Source organism: Rana temporaria, chromosome 1 (assembly GCF_905171775.1).
Source record: "Rana temporaria chromosome 1, aRanTem1.1, whole genome shotgun sequence".
NCBI classification, from domain to species: Eukaryota; Metazoa; Chordata; class Amphibia; order Anura; family Ranidae; genus Rana; species Rana temporaria.
This window is the reverse complement of record NC_053489.1, coordinates 562,630,439-562,658,268: the sequence shown is the minus strand read 5'-3', so window position 1 is coordinate 562,658,268 and position 27,830 is coordinate 562,630,439. Positions and strand designations below refer to the sequence as shown.

At 38.8% G+C, this 27,830-nt stretch overlaps 1 protein-coding gene across 21 annotated transcripts in view; it reads left to right on the top strand.

The window, feature by feature from the left end:
* Positions 1 to 23,563, top strand: part of SORBS2 (sorbin and SH3 domain containing 2) — a 396,754-nt gene extending 373,191 nt beyond the window's left edge. For 19 of the 21 annotated variants that reach the window (XM_040334275.1, XM_040334288.1, XM_040334284.1 and 16 more), the window contains 4 exons: positions 5,849 to 5,956; positions 11,979 to 12,022; positions 15,460 to 15,566; positions 22,733 to 23,563. In XM_040334275.1, coding sequence (XP_040190209.1) covers positions 5,849 to 5,956; positions 11,979 to 12,022; positions 15,460 to 15,566; positions 22,733 to 22,794 — 321 coding nt within the window. In that variant the 3' untranslated portion in view covers positions 22,795 to 23,563. The remainder of the gene's footprint in view (positions 1 to 5,848; positions 5,957 to 11,978; positions 12,023 to 15,459; positions 15,567 to 22,732) is intronic. The other 2 variants (XM_040334308.1, XM_040334305.1) reach the window with 1 other exon arrangement.
* The last annotated feature ends 4,267 nt before the right edge of the window (positions 23,564 to 27,830 follow it).

The following is a 27,830-nucleotide window of genomic DNA, read 5'->3' as shown; positions in this document are numbered from 1 at the left end:
CTGCTATATTTGCATTTAACAGAATCAACAAAGTAATTACATTGCACTAATTGAACCTCCAAAGTTGAACTGCATCTGTGCCAAACAATGCCGAGACATGCCAAACTGTGCCCCATTGCCTTAGGGTTAGAGTTGGCAATGATGGCAAAAGAAACGGGCACAGGGCCCCCATCCCTGCAATAAACCTCCTGCCCACACCTTGTCCCGACCCTGGTGCCAAAACAAATACATGTATGAAGCCTGTTTAGAATTTCATCAAAAATAATTCTTTATCATCCCACAACAATAAAATAGATGGACACACTGGGCTTCATCGACAGAAGATTGGTGGGCTAAGCCCATGCCCAGTGTTCTTGAAAACTGTTATTTATGTGTATGTACAGTCTGTAGTGCCAAGTAACTACTACAAAAACGAAATTCTGACTCTTCTAGAAATTCTCGTTGTTGCACCTTCAATATTCTTTTATTGGCTATTGATCTAAAAATGTTTACTCCTCTTGAATAACATCTAAAAAAGGTGACAGTGACATTTTCATGTACATGCGATAAAATATTTATTCTTATGACTCCATTCTTTGTGATACTACTTCCTCTTATCAACATAAAAGTCACTGAGCAAACAAACTGAAAGGGTACAGAGGCTCGCTGGCTGCCAATAGCAGAGTAATGGAGTGTTTAGTCTAACAATGGCAAATAGCCAAATTAACCTAAAATAAAACAACAGTTACTAAATTCATATCTAATCAGGTTGAGTGACATTGCTTGATTGACCCAAAGAAAATAACTACTATGCACCACCTCATTAAATTAACCAAAATGTGATGCATTTGTCTGTTGTTGATACTTTTTGGAATCATATGATTTAAAACAAAAAAGAGAGAACTTTAGTAAAACATATCAAAATCCACGCCTGTGTTTACATCAGTTCCTCCATACATCAGGGTCCCCAGCAGAGCCCCCTTACATCAGGGTCCCAATCAGAGCTCCCCTTATATCGGTTCCCCTATGGAGCCTACCTTCCATCAGAGTCCACCTTAGATGTCCCCCTGTTCATCAGAGTTCCCTTTTACTTCAGTGTCCCTATTAGAGCCCCTCTTACATCAGGGTCTCCATTAGAGCCCTCCTTTACATCAGGATAACAATGGCAGGTATACATAAGAATCTTCCCCAGCCCCCCCCCCCTCCATGCCAGAGTCCCCTTACACTTGTGGTCCTAGCAACTAACTGACTTGGATAAAGAAGGCATGTGGGGTAACCTTTACCCTAGCCGTAAGCTGGATGCGATACTGTATTGGGCTAAATTTGGCCTGCAGGCCAAAGTTTGGAGACCCTGGTTATTGACCATGTTTGAGCTATTTTATTTTGTTTGATTGTGCAGACATCATGTCCTTACAGGTATTTTACAGCTAATTATTCCTTTAGAGTTTTTTCCAGCTACAGTTTTAAATGTTTATCTATCACCATTTATTCCGGCTAGAAAAACCCAAGTGTTTTCTTTCATTTCAAATTTTAAGTACGGTAATTACTACTGAAAACCCTAGAAAATATATATAATTTTCAGCACAATCCTGTTACAAATTCTTCAGGGCTAGCCCACAAAAAAATTTATATTTCCTATATTGAGCAAGCAGATGGTTGACAAAACAATGAGTAGGATTGACTAGGAGGTAATTTAGGACTGAGTGACCAGGAAGGAAGTTTAATCACAAATGAATACAACCCCTCCTGGCCTAATCATTATATATCTATGGTCAAAATGTAAAATTATATATTTATTGCCACATTATATTTTGATTATTTCTAGCCTACCCCTATTAATCAAAATGATCTTGAAGTTTTAGAACATACTTTGTGAAGATCCCCACACATTTTCTTCCTTGAATTCTGTAACACGTTCACTATGCCCTCAAGGGAGGTGCTGCTGTTTTACACATTTCAAAGAGCCTGCCTTCTGACCCACAGAGGCATTGAGGAGGAATTTTTCAAGAGGCATAGCCAATACAGGAATCAAAGCTTGCAGGCAGCAAGGAAACTTGGGATATATAGTCATTGATATATTGAAAGTAAACAGCAGAGTAGAAACTGTAAAGCATGGAGGAAATTCATAAAGTTGTTGAAAAAGATGGCCAGCAGACAGTCAACACTCCTTACGTTGCTATTACAATGCTGATATTATAAAATGAAAGTGTATCCTATGACCATAGAACTTCCTCTTATCAACATAAAAGTCACTGAGCAAACAAACAAAGGGTACAGAGGCTCGCTGGCTGCCAATAGCAGAGTAATGGAGTGTTTAGTCTAACAATGGCAAATAGCCAAATTAACCTAAAATAAAACAACCGTTACTACATTCATATCTAATCAGGTTGAGTGACATTGCTTGATTGACCCAAAGAAAATTGCCTCTGGTATAAGTGTTGATTACCCATGTACATTAAAAGCCAGTCTGGCCAGCAGACGTGTTTCCATTTTGTCTGAACTATTCTTAAAACTTTTTTATCCTAGTATTTACATGTTCGCATATGTGACTATAATCCATAAAATATAAAAAATGTACAGCATTTCTGTCGACTAAAAGAAAAATTATTATACAAGCTTACACATATCAATGTTTACAAAGCTGAAAAGCCAGATATAGAGACCTATTAGAGACCTATTTCCAAGAGCTGAAAATTGTTTTACATGTTTGTATAAATATTACCTGCATAAGTCCCTCTTATGACGAATGAAGATATAGTCATATAATTTCTAAAATCAAACAACAACCAATAATTATTTTCACTATCGCCAATAAAATAAATAATTATATATATATTATATATATATTGGATTTCTTTAAGCAACCTTAAAGAAACATAAAACTTACAATGATTTTATTCATATATTTCATATCATACCTTTTTCAAAAAGCATTTAAATGGAACCTGTGAGAGTACAAATATGGCATTTGCAAATGCTGAATTGTTTTTAAAGGTGCAGGCTGAGGGGCACCCACCCTGATCATGGCTTCTCTATGTAACAAGTGGCTGATCTGGAATCAGTATGCTACCAGCATAGTTAGAACTGTTGTGATATGTTTATTTTAAATCTCAAATTCACTATGTAGGGAAGCCAGTATCAAGAAAATACACAGAGCCTTTACCTATTAAAAACCAAGCCAGCAATGGCAGCTTCCATTTTTAAAAATTCTGAAAGCCATTTTATTGATTGAATTTTGAGTTGCTTTTAGAAAGCAGAAAGGATACTTCATCAGGAGAAGCATAGATCATAGGCCCAGTTAAAGCTCAAAGATACAAGCATGTTTATTAGTTATAATGAACAAACTTTTTATGAAATGGTTAAAAGAAAATGCAGCAGTGAGTTTCACCATGGTATGGCGCCCAAAGGCCACCTGTGTTCACAAAAACCTCACAAGAAGGACCTTGCTGAGAACAATCTACCAGCATTTCCAGTCCTTTATTTTTGGAAGTTATTGGATAAATGTGGAGCTATAAAGAAGGGGCCTCTCCTGCATATGAATGTACTAAGTTCTAGTATCACTATGTCCTGTGAGTCATTCCAAATGTCAGAGCATTTGGCTGCCTCACAAAATAACACTATGCTTTATGGGTATCAGCTTTGGCAGCATGCTGACCCTCAGCTGGTATTTTCTACTCTAGTAATAACAACTGACGAAATCTGTTTAGGTAAGGGAATGCTCCTAGTATTTTACTAAGGCCCTTAAACCATGTAATATTTCGGTTGATCAGGTTATAGCAGAATACCTATTGACCATTTTTACCAAAGAAGAACATATCCGCATCTATCCCCTGACTAGATGCACTTTGCAGCTCTGTGACTGGACATGTTTTGTTCTGCTTAAAGCAGAACTCCAGTCTGCATCAATCTATATTTGTATTCCCCACAACCCCCCTGTCTACTGTACAGTTTTCTACCCTTATCTAATATTAGGTTTTCAATCTTAAAAGGGGAAAGAAAAGAAGAGGTCAAGTGACAATACCTTCTTTTTTTTTATCTTGCTGTGCACTGGCCTGTAGGAGTCAGGTAGAGTTAGCACATCACTGCAGTAAGCCACAGCAACTGATTGATATTTTGTATCATGCTGATCAAAGGAAATACAAATTGCTTTTACCTAATTGTGAACAGTAGAAGACAGTAAACCAGATGCTGTATGTTACATGTGTTTGGAATTCAGACTCTACTTCACAGCATACAACACTGGGCTAAGCTCACATTCTATACTATTTACTGCTTTTGTATGAGCGGACAATACAGCAAACCTTAATCAACAATCGCAATAGGTAATGCACAAATTCATTTATAATCCCCGAGAAGCAACGCTGCATTCACACACATAAAGCAACAAAACAAGCAACAGTTTTCAGTACAGTTTGCAGACTGAGGAGACAGACTCTTCAGTTAACTACTTCTAATGAGGCCCCTAGTGGCCATTGTGGCTACTAGGCACGCACACTCATGACACGCCGCCGGAGCCAATGCAAGTGCCCGTTGGGCGCGATGACCACCGGGCACCCGCGATCGCTCATGACAGAGCGAGAACCAGGACCTGTGTGTGTAAACACATCTACAAAAATGTGAGGGGTGTACTCATTTTTGTGATATACTGTAGCTCCCGTGATGAATTGCTCTTTGTAATAAGTAAAACAAACAATAGCAAGCAGCTAAAAGGGTAATAATTAATATTATTACACGCAATATATATAGTGCCGTTTGTGCAGCTTTGTACAAATAAAAGGGGACAGTACAGTTACAATACAATTCAAGACTAGAGAGTTAGGAGGGCCCCCACTGTGAGAGCTTACAATCTAATGCCTCATACACACGACCAGTTTTGGCAGTTTGCCCTACAGAAAAACCACCGGGAATCCCGGCAGGAAAAATTAGACCATGTTTCCTTTTTTCCCGGCGGTTTTTAACCCGGAAGTTTACCTATGGAGAAAGCCTGCGGGGGAGCATACACACGGCCAGGTTACCCAATCAAAGTTCTTATGGCAGTTTTCCTGGCTGTGTGTAAGGGAAAAAGCTACCGATCAGGTTCTCGGTTTTCCCCTTGGTTTTCCCGGCTGACTTTTTACCAGCGGGAAAACCGATCGTTTGTACAAGGCATCAGAGTAAAAGGCAAGTAATAATAAAAAGGTAATAACGGTGTCAGAGATGAGTTGTTTGAGAAAGTACCATTTCAATTGATAGGTAGAGACAGGATAGGCCTTGCTGAAGTGATGAGTTTTAAGCGATCACCTAAAGATAGTGATGAAAGTAAATGTTGGCTGCTAAATTAAGAGTCATGTAATCAGTCATTACAATAATAAAATCATTCAAGCCTCAGGCATTATGAAACATTCACTATGTGATATTAGGAATACAAGATAATGCCAAAACCTGTTTGCAGCTCTATAGATCCAAAAGAGAAGAGAGGTCAAAAGATACATTTCTGTGTCCCATGCATGTCATAATCCTCATTCGTTTTGGTAAACTTGGAGTGAATGTAAAATATCATAATAAATGTTTGGCTAAGTGCATAGCTGCAATTATTTACAGCTGCCTATTAGCATTTTTGGTAATGAGTTCTTTACTTACACCCTGCTTGGTTCTTTGCCTGCATTGGTTTAATGCATTTGTAACTGTGGAATTGTCATAATACTTGCCAAGAAAATGAATTTGATTGTATTGTTCTTGTTTCTGATATCTGTTTGGGTTTTTGCATGATGCTGGTAGCAAGATTGGCTGACCTCCCTTCAGTTTTAAACATTTTAGATTGCATGGGTTTCCATACATTTTAAAGGTGATGAACTTTTGTAAACTGACTCCTTTCTTGTGGTTCTTCCAGAGTATTTTTAGAAATGACCATGTAGTTGTTGGTAAGCCTCCTCGTAGTCCTGTGATGTCTAGAAAAGCCTGCAGCTCACCAGTGAAAAGTCCCAAACCAATTCACAGGGTAGAGTACCTAAAATTCACAATATCTTGTCCTCAACATTTCCTTCAAAATCTTAAATAACAGATAGCTCATAATTCTGAGCCCACATTTTATACTTCATTTATAGTGAATAATTTTCATTTTCTGTAACTATAGCACATAAAAGAGCATTGGTTAACTTTGTTCACTTTATACAAGATCAGTACAGAGATGCCATTTACATGTGTTTTCATATATGCTTGTTTTCATGCATGGTTTGGTTTAATTGCTGTTCCTCATCTGGGTCTTGTCTTGTCTTTGCATTCTTTTTTAATGATAACGTTGTTCTCTTCATCTAAAAAGTATTTAAAACGTAGAAAACAATTAAGGTTTAAGTATAATTTATGCTAAACAATGATTGTAATGTAGGTATCGGTTTTATCTGCCATGAGATCATTGATACACTGAGGTTCTTTTTTTATAACAATAACATTTCTAGATGTATAGAGATAGATTGGCCTTTCAGAATGACTGCATTAAGTGCTCTACCACTAGTTGAGAGGAGGAAAGTCTGATTCTTTTTGGTGGCTGTGGAAAAATAAATACTGTTGTTGGTAAGAACACATTAATAATATCAGAGTTTAACTTTCCTGTTCAGCTAAAGAGATAAAGCACAAATAACATTTTATGTAACACCATGTTGCATACATTTTTGGTTTTTTTTTTTTTTGCTGGAATTCTGCATAGGAGTTTGTCAGTCTATGGTGGGGAACAATAAGGAAACCATTACTGTCTCTGTAATTCTATACCAATAACAAATTAAACCGAAAGTCACAATTATTACCATAAATTGAATGATATATCTATACTCATAAGCTCTGGTAAATTGATTTGCCTTCCCAAGCTGTAAGGCATACTGTAACTATTCAAGAACCTATACTCTGTAAGGTGCTGGGGAGAAATACATATCCATTAATGTGAATGACCTCTAAAGCAGGGGTCTTAAATTAAAATTTAGAGAAGTCAATTTGGTAACATTTTTTTCCGGCAGAGATCTGAATCTCATGTTGGCACTATAACACTTCACAGCCCCCACATCATCATTCCCTCTTTACATTACTGTACTTAACCCCTCCTCCCTTTTACATAAGTGTCCACAATCCCCCTTAACATCACAGTCCCCCCCTCTAAAGCAGTCCAAAAGTGTCCTCAGTTCCCCTTAAATTTACAGTGCCCTTTTTATGCATCACAGTGCCCCCTTTACAATCATTGTCCCCCTTTACACATCAGTGCCCCTTTATACATCACAGTGCCCCCCTTACATCACTGTGACCCTTGCAGTTATAGCCCATTTCTTCTTTTGCATCACAGTGCCCATTTCATTTGCAGCCTCCCCTGCACTGTTCTATCAGGGCAAAGGCACATAGCAGCTGGGTGTTCTTTCTTGGGTCTCCCGCCCGGCCGCTGCTATCATTCTCACAGCTGGCTGGGGCCAAATGGGTTACAGATCAAGACACGAAGGCGGGAGCAGCCCAACTTATTATGTTCATATTTAAAGCAGATAATACCGTCTTGTTAATATGAAAAGACCCCCACTCTCTGTCCCAATATGCAGCACTTCCCCCTCCTGCCTGCTGTGAGCATGATAGCGGTGGCTGGGAGATGACACCCAGGCTGATAAGTGACCAGGCTGTGGTCCGATCAGAACTGACGCGCCGTCTGGGTCTGGCCCGTGGCCGGCCATTTCATGAACACTGATCTAAAGAATACAATTACTCAAAAATAAGAAAATTGCAGACCTGTCAAGTTTTACTGACATGATACAACATAAGAAGAATATTGGGGCAGTAAAAATGTACCTGATTAATGGTGTTCTATAAGACCTGCATTGCATCAGTGTTCACATTATTTCTCGTTTTCCATGCATAAACTATTTGGATGGCTGTTCATTCTTTTCATTTTATTGCCATATCAGTTTTTACACTTTGTATTAAATGTTTTATGCTGATATTTGTTATATATGGCATTCATGGAAAGAGCACATAGGTATATTGTTGTCTGTTTTCCAGATATGTTACTAATAACCGTTCTAATCTGAATTTTCACCATAGGCTACTTGCTGGGCTATAGTAGCCAAAAAATAGGCATTGATTTTCAATTATAAAGTTATCTGATTACAAACAAAAATGTAATATTTTTCAGCTTACCAGTTCTTAGATGTGATGGCTACTAGTTTTCCTTTCTTATGTCCAAATATATTTTCTGCAAGTACAGACTATAACTGTTGATCTTGAACTGAACGGAAATCTCATACAGTGTTATCTGTCTTAATTCCCCCCCCCCATGTAATAAGGAGGGTGTGTTTGTAGTTCAGATCATAACAGCCTAGGATGACAGCCTTTGCTCTTCCATAGATGCAGTGGTGGAATGAACATTTCTACCCTAAGGCCCGGTTGACACTGCCGTGATTTCTGCTCGACCTGACATCCCTACGACCTCAGCACGACTTGCATACAACATCTTTAACAGAAGTCAATGCAAGTTGTGCTGAAGTCGGACCAAAGGTAGTTCAAGAACCTTTTTCTAAATACGAGTGTCGCACCTATTAGAACGGTTCCATTGCACTTAAAGAGGTGCGCCTTGTGATGTGACATGTGCACTCAAAGTCAGGCCTAAGACAGCAAGTGTGTTACTGGCAGAATTACCAGGTGCCAATAAAGGGAATAATCTTGGGGGGAAAACAATTAAAACAATAAAGCCACCACTTCTAAGGAATAGTAAGCTGCAGCCTATTCTATTTTTGTTTTTGGGTTTGGATACATTTCAAGGCCAACATGAAAGTTCAGAACAACAGACTGAGACACAGGCAGTGGGTTGGGGAAAAATACCAATAGCAACTACCACCTTTTTATTCTATAGGTCCTCTGCTTTCAAAAAATATATCCATTTTGGAGGGGTTTAGGTAATCTTCCAGGCTTAATGCGTATTTTAGCATGTGTGTAAAAAAAATGTAATGATTATTAAGGCAGCAAAATGGTTACAGTCCAACTGCAGCAAAAACTTTGTTTTGAGTTTGGATATAATGTGGAGGACATGGAACCCTGGTCATGTTTTTAATTGTGGTCTTTGTCCCCATTCGTGTGATTTTTTTCATCACTTCTCAGGACAGGATGTGGTGGGAAATCTCTCCAGTGAGGATAAACTGCAACAAAACACACTTTTTATAGTGAAGGGAAGAGTTAGACTCTCTGTTAAGTTATTACTACTATGTGTGACTATCTACCCCGAGGCTCTTTCGCGCCTGATTGGCTCAGATACTGCAGCAGGAGCCATTGACTTTTAATAAACAAACAAATGACTGAAACTCCACTTTAAATAGAAGCAGGGTTAGTGCTTGAATTTGCTTGGTATTAGCCTCCTACAATCCCTGTATGGCAGAGATCTAATGGAGAAAGGGAGAAGCAGTAAAAGATGACAGTCAGTTCATGTGCTGATAAAAAATCATACTGATAGGAGAGAAAAATGTATCAGAGAGATACGCTCATCACTGTGCAGCTTTTTCTTCAGGTCCTGCTCATACCAGAATGTGTTGCGGGAAACCCATGTTTTCTTCAATGCGTTCAAAACGCACGGCAGCTATGATCTGCAGCGGGTGTCAATTTTAAGTTAATGACACCTCAAATAAAGGTCACAAACGCAGTGTGTGTGCCCAAACCGGATCGCATGGTACAAAAGAACAATGTGATCTGGTTTCAGTGAGTTTGCAAATGTAGTGTGTGCAGTGTAATTTCAGCCCATTTAAAATTATTGGGCTAAAACCACACCACACAGAATTGCATGTGGGTGGCACAGTGCAATTCCTGGTATTACCCGGCCCTGACTGTCCAGTCAGAGGATGAAAAGCCAGAGCTCAGAGTAAGTGGGTTAAATGATGCTGGCCATTAGACTGAGGGCATCTTGTGGCAGAAAAGAAGAACTTTTGTGGAGAACTCTGAAGTAATTTCCACTTTGGGTTATTCATTTTTATTATGTTTGGCTGGAGTTCTGGTTGAAGGTAAATCTCACACACAGCAATAATATTCTGACATTCTAGTAGAAAATATGCTGGGAGTATTCCCCAAATTTTCCATTTTACCTGGCACCCACCTTCCTGACTCCATACAAAACTTAAAACCATTTTGTCTGGCCTTGGGTGTACAGACTTACTCTAGTGTGAAGAAGGCCATTACTCCATTGTAATTCTTGCATTGAGTAAGACTTTGTATACTGTGCTGAGTGTGCTTTGTAATTATTCCTAAAAGAAACCTGCTCCACATTGTAATATCTTTTTCCTTTTAATAAACAGATGACAACAGTCATACCAATACAATCTTATCCTTTTATGAACTTTGTTTCATTTTTGTAGAATTATGTACAATGTAAAGCAGGTTGAACAGCACACTGTATATGAGAAGCCCCAGGAATTCTTTTCATTAGGATCTGGCCCATTAACCAAGATTGCCTCTCGTTTCATATCCATTACATTCTGCTAGCTATTCTGTGGGTTTAACAAAAACCTGGTAAGAGTCTGCTGAATGAAGTGCTCAAATGCGTACATTATTTAGCTGATCGGCATTTATGTATCTGTAAGATTAAACTGTGTAAACTGTAAAGCTGCGTGAAGCATGGTGCTTGGCTTGTGTTTGCTTCCATGTTCTATTTGTCACAATGGAGAAAACATTGTGTAGAGTTATGTCTTGTTCCTGCTTAAAAATATAATGTGCTTCTATGTGTTCTACCCTGATCTGCGTGCAGTAATAATGCTCTGTATTTGTGTTGGTGAAAGCTTTATATATTTTCTAGAAATAATGCAAACCGATCTATTATGTGTTTTCATGTGTGTCATTTATTGATATTTAAAGATTTTTGGTGAAACAATGATTGCCAAAGCAAAATTATAGCAACATTTTTTAAATACTGATATTTATAAGGAAATATGCAAAGCATTGTTTATTGTACATTGTTTAGAGACTGAAGTATAAAGAGATTTTTAGCTCCCTGCATGCTAAAAATACACATTAAAATCCATTGATTCCCCCATTCAAGCTAAAATGTGATTCTCCCATGTCACCTAATGCATTCAATGTATTTTGGCTCCTGGAGATGCGTGTCATGATTCTCAGGAGTCAGTGGGCATCGCTGCCTGTTAGAATTGTGGTATTACTAAACAGGAATGGTTAGGTTTTAAAGAGATTAGGTTTGTTGCCATAACAACGAGGCGGGCACTACCTCAGATGCTGACCGAGATCGGGAGGTACATGCTGGGTAGCCAGCAGCACCTTATATCGGAAAAGAGTACTAGTGGGCTTCACATGCCCAGAATCAAGATGGAAACGTGCAGCAAAGGAAAGACAAAGTTTAGTTTTAAACAAAAAACATGTAATACAACGGCGGATTTACTAACGTCCTTTATAGAATGTGATTAATAAGAGCAGAATGAGTGCCATTTAAAAAAAAAAAAGTGTGAGTGGAACTTTGCTTTAATAGTTGTGAAATGACCGACAAACAGAAATGTCTCTAGCAAGGAATATTAATGTAGTTTATAGTTGTCACTTGCCCCACCACGTTATAAGATACGCTTTAAAACCTAACATAAGTGTAGATATGACAGACAGGAATGGCCTAAAGCATTATGGGCGCCATTACTGTAAAATCTACAGAAAGTAAAGAATTTGAAGATATATTTATGTAAACATTGTCCCTATATATATATACTGTCTTTAGTTTTTTTGAATATTCATAGCAATGTGGGATCTCCATAACAGAACTTGACTGCCTAAAGCCATTATTCTTGGGGGTGACAATTGTTAGTGAGAAGCAAAATAGGTCAAAATTAGCCATGGCACAAACACTTGATCCAGCTTCCGCTCACTAGCATAGAAACTATTGTTATCACCTTCTGCTTGCATACTTGTAACAGTATTGGTGACCCTTGTTACTGTAAATGACTAACCTATGTTTTTGTTGTGTACAATTTTCATTCACATTGTAAATCATAGTAAAGAGTAATTTATGTCTCCCACAGCGTGCAGTGTCCAGTCATGAAAATATCCAGTCTATAGGAGAGCTGTAAGTCAAAATTTCTTAATTTATTATTTCTACTACCTGTAATTGTAAATTTACAATTTGTCAAATTAAGATTGATTACGTACCTTTCCAAAGTTTATGCCTGGCATAGGTGCAACACATCTCTTAACGAATATCAGCTGTCCTTTCCAGTACTTTTTCCGCTTGTTTGGCTATAACCTGTGCAACAGATAATTTTGTGTTATGTAAAAGAATGTTAAGGAGTAAATTTGTCTTTGAAAAGCTATGAGGCAACCTGCCCTATTCTCCTTGTCAGACTCTTCGGTGGGATTACAGATGTGAGATGAAGACAGATTTACCAAATGAAAAGAGAGAAATCGCTGGTCAGACAGGTTGGAGAGTTTTGAGCTGCCAGCACTAAAAACGTGTAATAACAAGTTTCAAAATAATAACAAAAATTGCAGAGCTAACAAAAAAACAATATAAAAAATACATGTGACCAAATCAAACAAATGTATTCATGCTAATCCATTGTGAATAAGGCCCCTTTCACACTGGCGGACCGTTCAGGTCCACCTGTCAGTTTATTCGGCGTACCTGAACGGGCGTTCCATGCTTGTCTATGGAGCATCGGATGTCAGCGGTGACCATGTTTGTTTTCGTCTGATCTCTTCATAGCAAGCAGCGGCGCTCGACAAGCCCCTCCAGCTCAGTGAGCAGAGAGGGACCTGTCATCCGCCGGCTCAGTGGAGAGATCTCCCACTGAGCTGGCGGGCGCCGCTGATGGATCCGCCCCTGTGTGGAAGAGACCTTAACATTGTATAGTACAAACACCATAAATCAAAGAGTCTATAAAATGTCTGTGAATTTTGAAATAAAGTGAATAAATGGAAAAAAATCACCCAGCAGTTCGTGCTTGTAAGTACCACACAGGATCCTTACCAAACATGTTTAATCATCATAAGAAAATGGTCAAACAATGCATATAATGTTAAATGCTCATCATCCAGGAGGTGCTGACCTGATTACATCCGGGAAGCTTTTTCACATTTTCTCCACATATAGTACCACATAAAAGAGAGCAAGGCTTTGTAGGGGTAATACATTTAAGACCCAACCAAATTAATTAAATAAAAGTGCGCACTCACATTATAAAAGGTTAAAATACTACAATACCGCAATTGTGGTCATCCGTTTGGTAAGACACTCCATCACAACGTTGCATGCCCTATGTGTTTCATCATAGAAGACGTCATCAGGGGGAGTGGCCGGAAGACAATATTGCATGCATACCCTTTTATAGTACCCAGAAGATGCCCAGACCAATACACCTCCTGCGTATAGACTGATAGTGAATGTTAACTAGCGTTATCGTGTACCAGCTATCCGATACTACAGGAATATCTTCAGAATGTTGCTTACACCATGGCCTTTGTAATAAAGCAAAAAAAGGTGAAAAAAAGGGAAAAATCCTTGCTGACATACCCCCATTGATCTTACCAATCGGGTGTCCACACCAACATATAAATAATGAAACGTATAATCATATCTGCAATACAAATCTGGACCATGATTCATATACAATTCCATTATGGATAAAAATACACATGTAAAAATATCCATATAAAAAGAGAAAATGTCATGGGGGGGGGGGGTGTTAGGATCAAGGCCCAAATAATATACAATAAACATATTGCTGAATGTGACCACAAACTCAACTGTTATTAATAACAATTGACATCCCATTCAACCCATGGTTTGTTAGTCCTCAAATCAAAAATCCATTTTAATTTCGATATCTTCCTTCTATCATGACTCGCCCTCCAATGTTATGCAAATGTATCTATAGCTATAAACATAGTGCCTTTGGGGACACACTGAATTTATGATTTGAAGATTTGCAAACCATATGGATTGAATGTTGCATTCAATTGTTTCATTAATTACAGTTAGGTCGCGATCCCATTCACATTCATCATTATGTTTAATCTTATTTTGGCCTTGATCCCCCCCCATTATGGACTTTCCTCTTTTTTTATATGTGTATTTTTACTCATAATTAAATTTTATCTGTATTCTATATTTTTATTGCAGATATGATATTTATATGTTGGTATGGACACCCGATCAGTATGATATAACAGCAGGGATTTTTCTCACATTTTTTTTTTTGCTTTATTACAAATACCATGATGTTAGCAGCTTTCTGAGCACTATAATGTACAATGTCATCTTCCAGCCACTCCTCCTGATGACTTCTTATACGACGAAACGCGTAGAGAAGGGCTATTGGATGTGATGTCATCGTGCAACTTTTTAAAAGGAAGTGATGGAGTGTCTTACTGTTTACATTTTCACAATTTTGGTATTGTAGTATTGTTTTTATAATGTGAGTGCACACTTTTCTTTAATAAATTAGTTTGGGGTTTAACTTTATTACCCTTCTGAGCATTGAGAAGCTTCCTGGATGTATTGAGGTTGGTGCATTTTGGAGGACGAGTATTATATTTATTGCTTTGCCATTTTCTTATAGTGGCCAAACTAATCTGGTAAGGATCCCGTGTGGCACAGGGTGTGGAGCATGGACTACTGGGTGTTTCTTCCATTTATTCACTTTTACAGGAGAGTAGAATGGGTGAACACAATTTCGGATGTAAAGCTGAATTATTAGCACTTTATTACTGGATTCACTGACATTTTGAAACTTTTATTTATGGTGTTTGTAATATATAATACTGATTCACATGGATTAGCATGTATACATTTTTTACATTGATTTGGTCACTTGTATATTTATTTTTTTATATTGTTTTTTGTTTGCTCTGCACTTTTTGTTAATTAAATGTACCAACTGACCTGCATCCACGTTGAGCTGGGTTTCTTAGCAAAGCAGTAGCCTCCTGATTGACACTCCATTCTGTGTAACCTTGCCATTGATCGATATCTCGCTGAATATAATACCTTGAGCTTTTCATATATGGTTTCGTTTTTTTTTTTCGTTCAGCCAGCGGGCAGAATGAAAAAACTGATCCAATTCCCTCATCCACACCCCAAACTCCATCGCTGTCAGAATACTACTGATCCAGCGGCTTTTATCCAATATGGTAAAAACACATGGATGGAAATTCAGCCGATCCATGGAAGCACATAGATCGAAAATTTGTTTATCCCTGCTGAATTTCGATCCATCTATGGCTACCTTTAGCCTACTGCATACTTCCATATAGCAGGGCTGTCATTTACTTTTGAATTAGTAGAGGTGTGCTTAATTGCAATGCAAAGAGATTTGGATTTGTGGCGCTTGAAAGGCCCTGACCTGAAACACAGTAGGGTTCCTTGTGGTTACCAGTAGCCAAAACAATTTATCGAAAAAATCAAGGTGTGCCCAAAGCAAAACCAGCATAGAAAAATAAATAATGTATAAACTGTGTACATCCATATGGTTGTGATCCGTTTTCTGTTTTGTTTTTTCCTCATAGATTTCAGTCTCTGTACAACTATACCCCACGTAATGAAGATGAGCTGGAGCTCAGAGAAGGTGATGTGATCGATGTTATGGAAAAGTGTGATGATGGATGGTTTGTGGGTAAGCATTGCCTGTTGTTTTCTAATCGGAAGCAATATCAATATCTGTCAATCTAATTGTTACCTATCCTTGTGAAGGCTTCTGTCTAGCACTGCAAGCTGCCATTGGCAGGCTTCAGGAAACAGAGAGATAGGTGCTACCCAGAGAAAAGAGCTCTCTAGATTGCCTACATGCAGCAGCAGTCAACTAGTGCAGATCCAGTCAGGGCTGCTGTTAGAAATCACGGGGCCCCGTACAGCCTACCTGGCAGGGCCCCCCTCAAATATATCAAACCAAGATTTTCAATTAAAATATACTAAAATTATTCTTAGCGGACACAAAGATAACAGAGAAGCTGTGTGAATTAGCCCTTTTTTAAATAGTTTTTTTTTTCTTTTAACAAAAACATTTAAAACATTTAAATATTTGACAATTTTTATAAAAAAAAATATTTTTTTTCCCAAGAATTGTATTACATTTTACAACAGGGTTTAAAACAATACAGGGTAACAATTTGTTATTTTTTTAATGAGACAGGGAAGCTGGAAGCTGTGTCCGTGTCTCTCCCTGCAGCAGCTGAAAGTTGTGGGAGGGAGAGAAACCGGGTTCACATTGGGCATCCTGTATTTTCCCCTCCATCCGACCGCACTGATTCCCTCTGCTGTATGGGCCCCCTGTGAGCCCGGGCCCCCTACAGGAGGACCGGTGGTCCCCCCCTATCAGCGGCCCTGGATCCAGTACATGGGTTTCTTACCAGAAATCCATGTATGTTATGCAAATCACCGTATTATAGAATCACCCATATTACATGTCTATCTTTAACCCCTTCAATACCGGGCTTTTATACCCACCTCAATACCGGGCCTATTCTGGCACTTCTCTCCTACATGTACAAATCATCATTCTTGTGCTAGAAAATTACGCAGAACCCCAAACATTATATATGTTTTTTTAGAAGACACCCTAGGGAATAAAACGACGGTCATTGCAACATTTTATCTTGCACGGTATTTGCGCAATAATTTTTCAAATGCCTTTTTTTTTTTTTTTTTAAATGGTTTCATGAATTAAAAAATAACAAAACCGTAAAGTTAGCCCAATTTTTTGGTAAAATATGAAAGATTATGTTACGCCGAGTAAATAGATACCTAACATGTCACGCTTTAAAATTGCACATACTCATGGAATGGCGCCAAACTTCGGTACTTAAAAATATCCATAGGCGACGCTTTGAAAATGTTTACAGGTTACCAGTTTGGATTTACAGAGGAGTTCTATTGTGATAATTGTTGCTGGCACTCTAACGCATGCGGTGATACCTCACATATGTGGTTTGAACGGCGTTTACATATGTGGGCGGGACTTACATGTGCGTTCGCTTCTGCACGCGAGCTACCGGGGACGGGCGTTTTAATATTTTTTTTTTTACACTTTAAAAAAAAATAATAATAATAATTCACTTTTATTCCTATTACAAGGAATGTAAACATCCCTTGTATAAGGAAATGTGTGTGACAGGTCCTCTTTATGGAGCGATGCGGGGTCAATAAGACCACACATCTCTCCTCCAGGCTGGAAAGCATGAGATTGTGAAAAAAATTTCACCGATCTCATGCTTACTAGCCGCAATCGCCGCATGCTCGGAATCATTGAACCTTATTTTTCTCGGCTCATCGTAGTGTTGTACGTGACCGCGTTCTTGACGTTCGGAATTTCCAAAAAAACATTTGTGTGATCGTGTGTATGCAAGACAAGTTTGAGCGAACAATCCGTCGGAAAAAAATCCATGGATTTGATGTCTGACTGTCCGATTATGTGTACTCGGCATTAGGGTGTATTTATAAAAATTCCCAGCGCTATTAGTCCTGTGAGACTTCAAGTATATTCATTTTGTGCAAACTACTGTTTTGGGGCCTTTTTCTCAACAGGTTGAATGTTCTTCATTCAAAGAACAGGGTGAATGAAGTAATAACCACATTATGGCCATTAGATGAAGCTGATAATCATAGTAAATAAAAAAAAACACTGTGAAAATTAAATATATATACCAAATTGCATATATAGCAAAATTCACAGTAGCGCAACAATAACACCTAATTAATTCAGTGTTCAATACAAAAATGTAATGATCTAATATAGATAATAATCCATGTGCAAAGAAAATATAAAAAATATTGAAGATTATACATTTTAAATCATAAAAAGAAAAACAAAACAAGAGTCCAATAACAGTCCTCTTTAAACAACGAAAAAAAAGTGATGATATTCCCAGTGATGTCCTAATTAAGAAAAAACACTGTAAGGTATCCACCACCGTATGTGTCGCATCAGACTCGCTCCCATCAGGTGGTAAGCCATAAGATTCCTTAATAAGCCAATCCATTTCTCCACAGTTCCTTGTAGGTGCATATCCATGGGTACATGAAAAAGAAAGGCTCCACTAGTGTAATATTTTAAAGCTTACATTTTATTCTAAAAACTATATCCAGTCCACTCACGTACAAAACATCTTGTCTTAAACATTGTATAGCTCATGACATAATCAAGCAATCCCCTTCAGTCTCCCCACCTCCATGCTGGCTGTTGACTGTCCAGGGAAACGCCAATCGCTCTATAACAATGTTATTGCGATGATTCGGGTTTCCATCCAGTCACACCCCAATGTACGTTTCGTCCTTTCCAACTTTTTCACAAGGGGGTGTCTGCAGAGCCCATCAACAAGATTTATCAATTCTCTGCCTCTGAGGCGTTAACCTACGACAAGCCTACGGATAGACACTTGGCCATCCAAGCTCTTAGCAGGACACTGCCTTAATCCCAGGCTGCGGTCCATGGTCAGGGAGTAGGGATAGGCTCCTCGTGTCCTGCCTCCCCTCCCCTCTTTTTATATTTCTGTTTACTTCTTGCTTGTTCACCTCTTTCACTTAGATGTCCTAGTCTCTTCTCTTAGCTCCTGGGAATTGGACACCCCCAGCTTGTTGGTAAGCGATTAGACGCAAGTTTCACAACTCGCATTTGGCGCTCTATAAGCATTTATTCCAATCCAATCCAACCCCTTCCAAGGTCAGCGATCAATAACCAGCTGTGCTAAGCTCAAACCTCTGTAGTATTCTCTTTCTAGGGAGATACAAACAACATCAGCATCGATTAACCATGTGTGCAATTAACAACTCAACTTCAATTCTGAGCACTATTCAATGTGTTTTGTCCATCTGTCCAGTTAATCACTCATTTCCATCTATATTTTTGTGTCTATACATCTCTAAATTTACAGACAATGATAGTACTCATTAGTGTAAAAATAAACATAAAAAAACATGGTCATACCAATACTCCGACATTGGAAAGACCAACAACCAGAGTAAATAACAATGTTAATGAATCCAATTAACCGCTTAAGCCCCGGACCATTTTGCAGCTAAATGCCCAGGCCAGGTTTTGCGATTCGGGACTGCGTCGCTTTAACAGACAATTGCGCGGTCGTGCGACGTGGCTCCCAAACAAAATTGGCGTCCTTTTTTCCCCACAAATAGAGCTTTCTTTTGGTGGTATTTGATCACCTCTGCGGTTTTTATTTTTTGCGCTATAAACAAAAATAGAGCGACAATTTTGAAAAAAATTCAATATTTTTTACTTTTTGCTATAATAAAAATCCCCCAAAAACATATATACATTTTTTTTTTCCTCAGTTTAGGCCGATACGTATTCTTCTACCTATTTTTGGTAAAAAAAAACGCAATAAGCGTGTATCGATTGGTTTGCGCAAGATTTATAGTGTTTTATTGCATTTTTATTAATTTTTTTTTTTTACTACTATTGGCGGCGATCAGTGATTTTTTTTGTGACTGCGACATTATGGCGGACACTTCGGACAATTTTGACACATTATTGGGACCATTGTCATTTTCACAGCAAAAAATGCATTTAAATTGCATTGTTTGTTGTGAAAATGACAGTTGCAGTTTGGGAGTTAAACACAGGGGGCGCTGTAGGAGTTAAGGATCACTGTGTGTGTGTTTACAACTGTAGGGGGGTGTGGCTGTAGGATGGACGTCATTGATCGAGTCTCCCTATATAAGGGATCACTCGATCGATGCGCCGCCACAGTGAAGCACGGGGAAGCCGTGTTTACATACGGCTCTCCCCGTTCTTCAGCTCCGGGGAGCGATCGCGACGGAGTGGCTATAAACGAATAGCCGCGCCGTCGTCCCGGATCGCTCCCCGAGGGATCCCGCCCGCCCGATCGGACCCCCCACCCGCTAGAAGGCAAGGGCGTATATATACGCCCTTCTGCCTGTCCGTGCCATTGTGCGGACGTATATAGGCGTGCGGCGGGCGTTAAGTGGTTAAAAATACATACAGATATTAAAATCTGGATAATATTACATAAAGTAGATAAAACAAAGCTTAAAGTGGATATAAGTCTAATTCATGAAATTTGAGCTGGGCACATATATCTGCAGTATTTTGTTATCTCTCTTCAAAGAGCTAAGTCCCGTTCCTCTGTTATCAGCCTGATAACTCCTGACAAATTCTCGGCCACATCAGATAAAAGCAGCCTGACATTTCCGTCAGGGGAGGTTGCTAAAATAGATTAACAGGAAGCTGGCCCTATTACAAAATGCCTCTGAGAGTCCCTGCCTATGATGAGAGGGGCTGTGTGCCTTTCCTCCAATCAGCAATTTTAGCTAGCTTGGCTGTATGCCCAGACATCACACTCTGTTTTAACCAGGAAGAAAAAATTTCCTAACAGGATCTGAACTTTCTAAACGGTATATAAATGCGAAGACAGTAGATATACATGTAAAACTTATGTATGGAGATGTTGTTCATCTCAGTGTATCATCTGAGGCTGTTCATTTCACTGGGTGTATGGGGAGTTTACATCCACTTTAATATTGGACACATATACTAAAAATATGCATTTATAAAATATAGACGTAGTATACATTTAAAAAAACAAGGATTAAAACCCAATAATAAAAAATCATATATCTCCACACACAATATTATATCATTTAATAATCACTAATGAAGCAGTTTAAAATCGAATTCTATATTTAAACCTGCAGGCTCTGAAGTTTGTAATAAATATATCCATTTAGTTTCACACTTGGAGAGGTCCCTAACCCAATTTGAACCCCTCTAAAATGCTGGCACTTTTTCAACTTCTCAAAATTAAAGACCCCTCGGATCTTTATGATAGTGCCTAACGTGATTTGACACACTGTGATATTTGTATCCTTTAATTATATTTTGTATACAGTATCTCACAAAAGTGAGTACACCCCTCACATTTTTGTAAATATTTTATTATATATTTTCATGTGTCACTGAAGAAATTACACTTTTCTACGATGTAAAGTATTAAGTGTACAGCTTGTATAACATTGTAAATTTGCTGTCCCCTCAAAATAACTCAACACACAGCCATTAATGTCTAAACCGCTATCAACCGTGAGTACACCCCTAAGTTAAAATGTCCAAATTGGGCCCAAAGTGTCAATCTTCTGTGTGGGTTCCATTATTTTCCAGCACTGCCTTAACCCTCTTAGGCATGGAGTTCACCAGAGCTTCACAGGTTGCCACTGGAGGCCCCTTCCACTCCTCCATGATGACATCAATGAGCTGGTGGATGTTAGAGACCTTTTGAGGATGCTCTACACATGCTCAATAGGGTTTAGGTCTGGAGACACGCTTGCTAAGTCCATCACCTTTACCCTCCGCTTCTTTTTTTTTTTTTCAATTAACAGTTTTTATTGGACACGAGGTAACCCCCGTGCCAGAAAAGATACGGTACAAGGATGCCATCAGAGCATCAACAGAAAAGAAAACAGTGCTACCCTCCGCTTCTTTAGCAAGGCAGTTGTCATCTTGAGGGTGTGTTTGGGGTCGTTATGTTGGAATACTGCCCTGCAGCCCAATCTCCGAAAGCGGGGCATCATGCTCTGCTTCAGTATGTCACAGTGCATGTTGACATTCATGGTTCCCTCAATGAACTGTAGCTCCCCAGTGATGACAGCACTCATGCACAGCACCCCAGACAGTGACACTCCCACCCCTATGCTTGACTATTAGGCAAGACACACTTGTCTTTGTACTCCTAACCTGGTTGCTGTCACACACGCTTGACACCATATGAACCAAATAAGTTTATCTTGGTCTCATCATACCACAGGACATGGTTTCAGTAATCCATGTCCTTAGTCTGCTTGTCTTCAGCAAACTGTTTGCGGGCTTTTTTTGCATCATCTTTGGAAGAGGCTTCCTTCTGGGATGACAGCCATGCAGACCAATTTGATGCAGTGGGTGGCGCAAGGTCTGAGCACTCACAAGCGGACCCCCCACCCTTTCAACCTCTGCAGCAATGCTGACAGCACTCATATGTCTATTTCCCAAAGAAAACCTCTGGATATGACGCTGAGCACGTGCCCTAGATCGACCATGACGAGGCCTGTTCTGAGTGGAACCTGTCCTGTTAAACCGCTGGGAAAATGGCTAATTGGGCTCAATTTGGACATTTTCATTTAGGAATGTACTCACTTTTGTGGCCAGCGGTTTAGGAATTAATGGCTGTGTGTTGAGTTATTTTGAGGGGACAGCAAATTTACACTGTTATACAAGCTGTACACTCACTACTTTACATTGTAGCAAAGTGTCGATTCTTCAGTGTTCTCACATGAAAAGGTATAATAAAATATTTACAAAAATGTGAGGGGTGAACTTAATTAGTTGAGATTGTTCAAAAAAATCCTGATCATAAGTACGATTGCGCCTAATCTGCATTAATTGTCCCCGTGGTATATTTCTAAGCAATGTAGGGTGATGTCCACTTTAATTAGTTATACGCGGTTATTTTTAACATAGTACATAAATATTTAATTACCATGATCGTAAGTTCCACCTAGTGGCCATAATGCAGTATTTTTTGAATTACTCTATACCTAGGAATGAAAAAACATTCAACCACCCTTGGCAACAATGGTGGTTACTGTTGGTTCTGAAGCCTCAACACTAGTGACTGCTCACTCCTAATTTTGGATTTCTTCCTATAAGAAAAAATAATAAAAATGGAATTATCATCATCTAAAGACTGTATTTAAAGGGTCTTGGCAGCCAGTTTGCCTACAACATGTCTGATGGTGATCTGAATACATGTTCTCTAACATACTCGCCTCTCTTTTCAGGCACCTCGAGAAGAACAAAGTTTTTTGGGACTTTTCCTGGAAACTATGTGAAAAGGCTGTGATCGTGTTATGCCTGCTGCCTCACTTGAAACATCATTGTGACTTTGCTAGAAAGCACGCTTCTCGTCTCTGACCAGAATCCGTTCAAATGTAATCCTTGCTGCCACCCGCCAATGTTTTATAGCAGTGTTAGAGACAGTCCGGCGCTGTTCTCTACACTACTGATAATATTCTTGCACCAATCATTACTCTTCACCAAATTGTTATTATCAGGGCACCCACTGCCTCTATATGTTTTTTTGTGAAGCTGGTTCACTGAAATAGCATTACAGTGCAAGACAATCCAGCTAAAGGAGGTGTTACACATTGGTGTGTGTGGTTACATGAACAATGTGAATGAAAGAAACCTAAAACAGGTTTACAAAAAAAGTATCGCTGGTACAAGGATCAGCACAGGCCTTGTCTCTCTAGATATCAGAAATGTGACACGTTTCCTGTGCCAGTGCAGGTGTACAGAGTCAAAGAATTAACGTTAAATATTTAAATGATCCTCTGGATTAAAACTGCATTTTCTCCAAAACTGGAAGCAACCAGTTGCTATTAAGGAACATTTCGTTACAATCTTTTCCCAAACAGAATAAAAGTAACTAGAATATATTTTGTTGCACATGAATGTTTTACTATCATACCCTACAGTGGGGGAAATTTAGGGAACATTTATGAAAAATGTGCACATTTCAATATGTGCAAATGTTGATGAAATAATAGAAACCAATGACATTCTGTAATTTTCTTCATATGCATTAGAAAATGAAAGCAAGTGTCCAATTGGTTCATGTGAACTGTATGCATTGGTTATTAAACAGGATTGCAAACCTAAAGATAATGGCAATAACGACAGATACTATTGTGGCTCATTGTACCAAAGAACGCAATGACAATAATAGTTCTCAGAGGAAAGCCTTTTGGCAATACATTTGTAAGACATTGCATTCCTTAAATATCCATACTGCTTTTTGCACCTTGTTCACATTCTGTCAAATAAGGACTGATTGTTTAAGCTGGTATAACACAAGTCTCAACCTCACCGCCATAAAACCACTTCTATATTGCGTCAATTCACACCCATCTTATAAAACCTGAATATAAGCCCCCTTCAGCTGGCCCTGACGGGTCAATAACGTGTTGAAGAAGTGGAAGTGTCAGAAAATTTATGAAAGGAAAGTCATGAAAAAAAAAACCACTTACATTTTCAGAAACCTTCAGCCATCACCCTGGTGCATTTTATGGCTAAAATATTGTATTTTGTTCAGAGTGGCCAACTTTAGCAGAATGTAAGTTAAGAAATACCAGTCTGACATGGTTAAACAAGACTTTTCTTTTTTTTCTTTTTAAGCCCAATTTTGCTTTAAGGCATAATCGTTAAGTACGGCCATTGACCTGAAAGGACCTCAGATGAAACGCATCTGAATTTCATTCTATGAACGCAAATTGGCTTAACGGATAAAGATCATAAGCAAAGTGTAGAAATGCACAGCAGCCAATCCATTTTATTCTTAGAACACCAAGCCAGAGACGCATGAATTTTGATTGGCTGTTATGGGTTTGCAGCACTTTGCATACCATCATCATTTTCCGTACTTGCAGAATATTTTGTTTGTCAGAGCCAGTGCTGGATTATCTAAAATGAAGCCATGATGTTAAGTACTCAAAAGAAGTGTTTATAAACGCAACTGAACTTCCTGCAGCAAATTCCACCTAATGTCTGTCTCTAGGATACAAGTAAAAAAAATGTAAAAGGAGAAATGGCATTAGAGCACTGAAGAAATTTGTAGAAGTACAGAAAGCAAGCATGTGGGAAGTAGTTTGAGTGATAGTCTTTTCATTCATTTTTCTGAATTTCCTTTTATTAATGCACAAGGTTATCTTAAACATTCATTACCAAGCGTGATATATTAATATCAAGTTTGCTCACTTCATATATATAACATTTATACTTGAGTTTCACATTTTTGTGTAGAATTCTAGCACTACAAACCAACAATTCACTGTTGCTAAGACAGGCATTTGAAATCACATATGGTTTTAAATACAGTTGCCACAAAAAGTATGTGAACCCTTTTGGAATGATATGGATTTCTGCACAAATTGGTCATAAAATGTGATCTGATCTTCATCTGTTGCAACACCCATCTTCTGTTGAGCTGCAGCTGGTGGACAGATGGCCTTAAGTTCTCCTGCAAAATGTCTTGATAAACTTGGGAATTCATTTTTCCTTCGATGATAGCAATCCGTCCAGGCCCTGACGCAGCAAAGCAGCCCCAAACCGTGATGCCCCACCAACCATGTTGGTGTGCTGTGCCTCTTTATTTCCACACATAGTGTTGTGTGTTTCTTCCAAACAACTCAACTTTGGTTTCATCTGTCCACAGAATATTTTGCCAGTACTGCTGTGTAACATCCAGGTGCTCTTGTGAAAACTGTAAACGTGTAGCAATGTTTTTTTTTGACAGCAGTGGCTTCCTCTGTGGTATCCTCCCATGAAATCCATTCTTGTTTAGTGTTTTACGTATCATAGATTCGCTAACAGGGATGTTAGCATATGCCAGAGATTTTTGTAAGTCTTTAGCTGACACTCTAGGATTCTTCTTTACCTCATTGAGCAGTCTGCGCTGTGCTCTTGCAGTCATCTTTACAGGATGGCCACTTCTAGGGAGAGTAGCAGCATTGCTGAACTTTCTCCATTTATAGACAATTTGTCTTACCGTGGACTGATGAACAGCAAGGCTTTTGGAGATACTTTTATAACCCTTTCCAGCTTTATGCAAGTCAACAATTCTTAGGTCTTCTGAGAGCTCCTATGTGCGAGGCATCATTCACATCAGGCAATGCTTCTTGTGAATAGCAAACCCAGAACTGGTGTGTGTTTTTATAGGGTAGGGCAGCTGTAACAAACACCTCCAATCTTATATCATCTCATCTCATTGATTGACTCCAGTTGGCCGACACCTCACTCCAACTAGCTCTTGGAGATGTCATTAGTCTAGGGGTTCACAAGCTTTTTCCATGTGCACTGTGAATGTTTACATGGTGTGTTCAATAAAAACATGGTAACATTTAACTCTGTGTGTGTTATTAGCTTAAGCAGACTGTGATTGTCTATTGTTGTGACTTGGATGAAGATCAGATCACATTTTATGACCAATTTGTGCAGAAATCCATATCATTCCAAAAGGGTTTACATACTTTTTGTGGCAACTGTATGCAGAATATATTGCCTAGTATGAACATACACATATTTGTACTGCAGCAGTGCCATAATGAAAAGGTTAGTTGCCGGTATGAAGCACACATTTTAATAGTCTGCTCACGCGTTGAGCGTTGTGGTAAAATAGTGGTAAGATGGGCTATTTACCATGCTCTACCGCAAAGCATGGCAACTACTGAAACAGGTGTTTTGCTATTTATTTTGAATGGCACCCAATCCACCTAGGCAGCGCATCCCAACATGCTTGTGTTACAGTGCGCCACAACGCACAGATATGTACAGTGTTTTTTTAACATTTTAGTGTGAACAGGCCCATAAAGCAGGTTTTATGTGGGATAAGTGGCAGCTCTTGTAACACCAAACCTCTTTTAAGGAATACATATGTGGGACTTTTATGCATTATCTATAGTCCACACAAATATGCTATTCATCACATGGCAGGGCAAATCTCAAGAGTCAAGTAGCTGCCTCGCCTAAAAAGTTCCTGTGTTAAAATCAAATCGTCCCAGTCTGCCATTACCAAGAGGGAACAGCTGCTGAATTCTACAATATTTTGTCCACCTTGCGGAAAAATACACTATTATCACTTGGGTCTATTGGGACTACTGTTTATTTTCTCAATAATATCTGAATTGCCAGAAGCTCCATCCCCATGGTCTGACAATTTCATTTTATTGGGTATGGCTATAGTAGCATTTATTTGAAATATACATATAGCTTTTTCCTCAAGGTAAAGTATAAATAACAACCGGTTTCAAAAATGGAAAAAGTTGAATAAACTTAAATTGGCTAACTGATTTGGGGTAATAAAATAGTAAAATATAAAATAATAAAATAAATAAAAAGTACAACCAAGTACAAATAAAATATTCTTGGTATACAGGTATATGTAAAACTTTGCCCCACAATAAGTTCAGCATAAAAGTAATTAGAAATGTTCAGTTTTTGGAAGTTCATCCCCCATCTTTTATTTGGATGGTCGCTGATGAGCAATCCCCCCCCCCCCCCTTAAAGTTTTGTGTTTAGCTGCCTCAGCTTGATTATAGGTTCACTTTAAGAAAAGTGTGGCATATAATAATGCTCTTCAGAAGTCATCCTGGAACAAGGGCAGAATGCTTACAAACAAACATCAAGACTTTAGCAGAATAAGCTGAAGAATAGGTTAGCATCATATGAAGCTTATTACTTTTATTGCATTGTTTTCTAGACATAGTTTGATTTTTTAAACTATGCCCTTAACTGGTACAGTATTTTTTTTAATATTTGCTTTATTTAAGTAAATCTGGTAAGAAACATGGAGGCTTCAGACTTCCTCCTGTAAATGTTTGTTTCCTGTTAGTCCAACCCTCGGGCTTTAACCATAAGAAAGTATGTGGGTCGGGAAAGTTAGAATAAAGTCAGGAGTTGTTATCTACATACTTGTTCTGGGTTATCTAGCTATGCATCGTACTTTAGCAGAATGAGAAATCAGCTACAGTAGCCTCCATGTTCCTCCCTGTGAGCCCTATTCTTTTTAAGACGTGTGACATAAAGATCGTACCACCAAGTCTACCTTGGAGCTTCATCCTGGTTGGATGTTGTGTGATACTCCTGGGGGAAGAGCCTTCCAGATGCCCATACAAATGGATTGGCACCTTGATTAAAAGGAGCAGGCTCTCTATTCCTTAGACTTCCACACTCTTCAACATACTTATGGAGCATAAGGGCAGCAGTCCTGCAGGCAGGTTTGCTGGGTTTATTCTCTGTACACTACCCATCACACACAATGCAGTGCCACATATTGAACCCTTCACTAAATGTCATTGTCAAAAACTCCCAGCGGTTAAGATA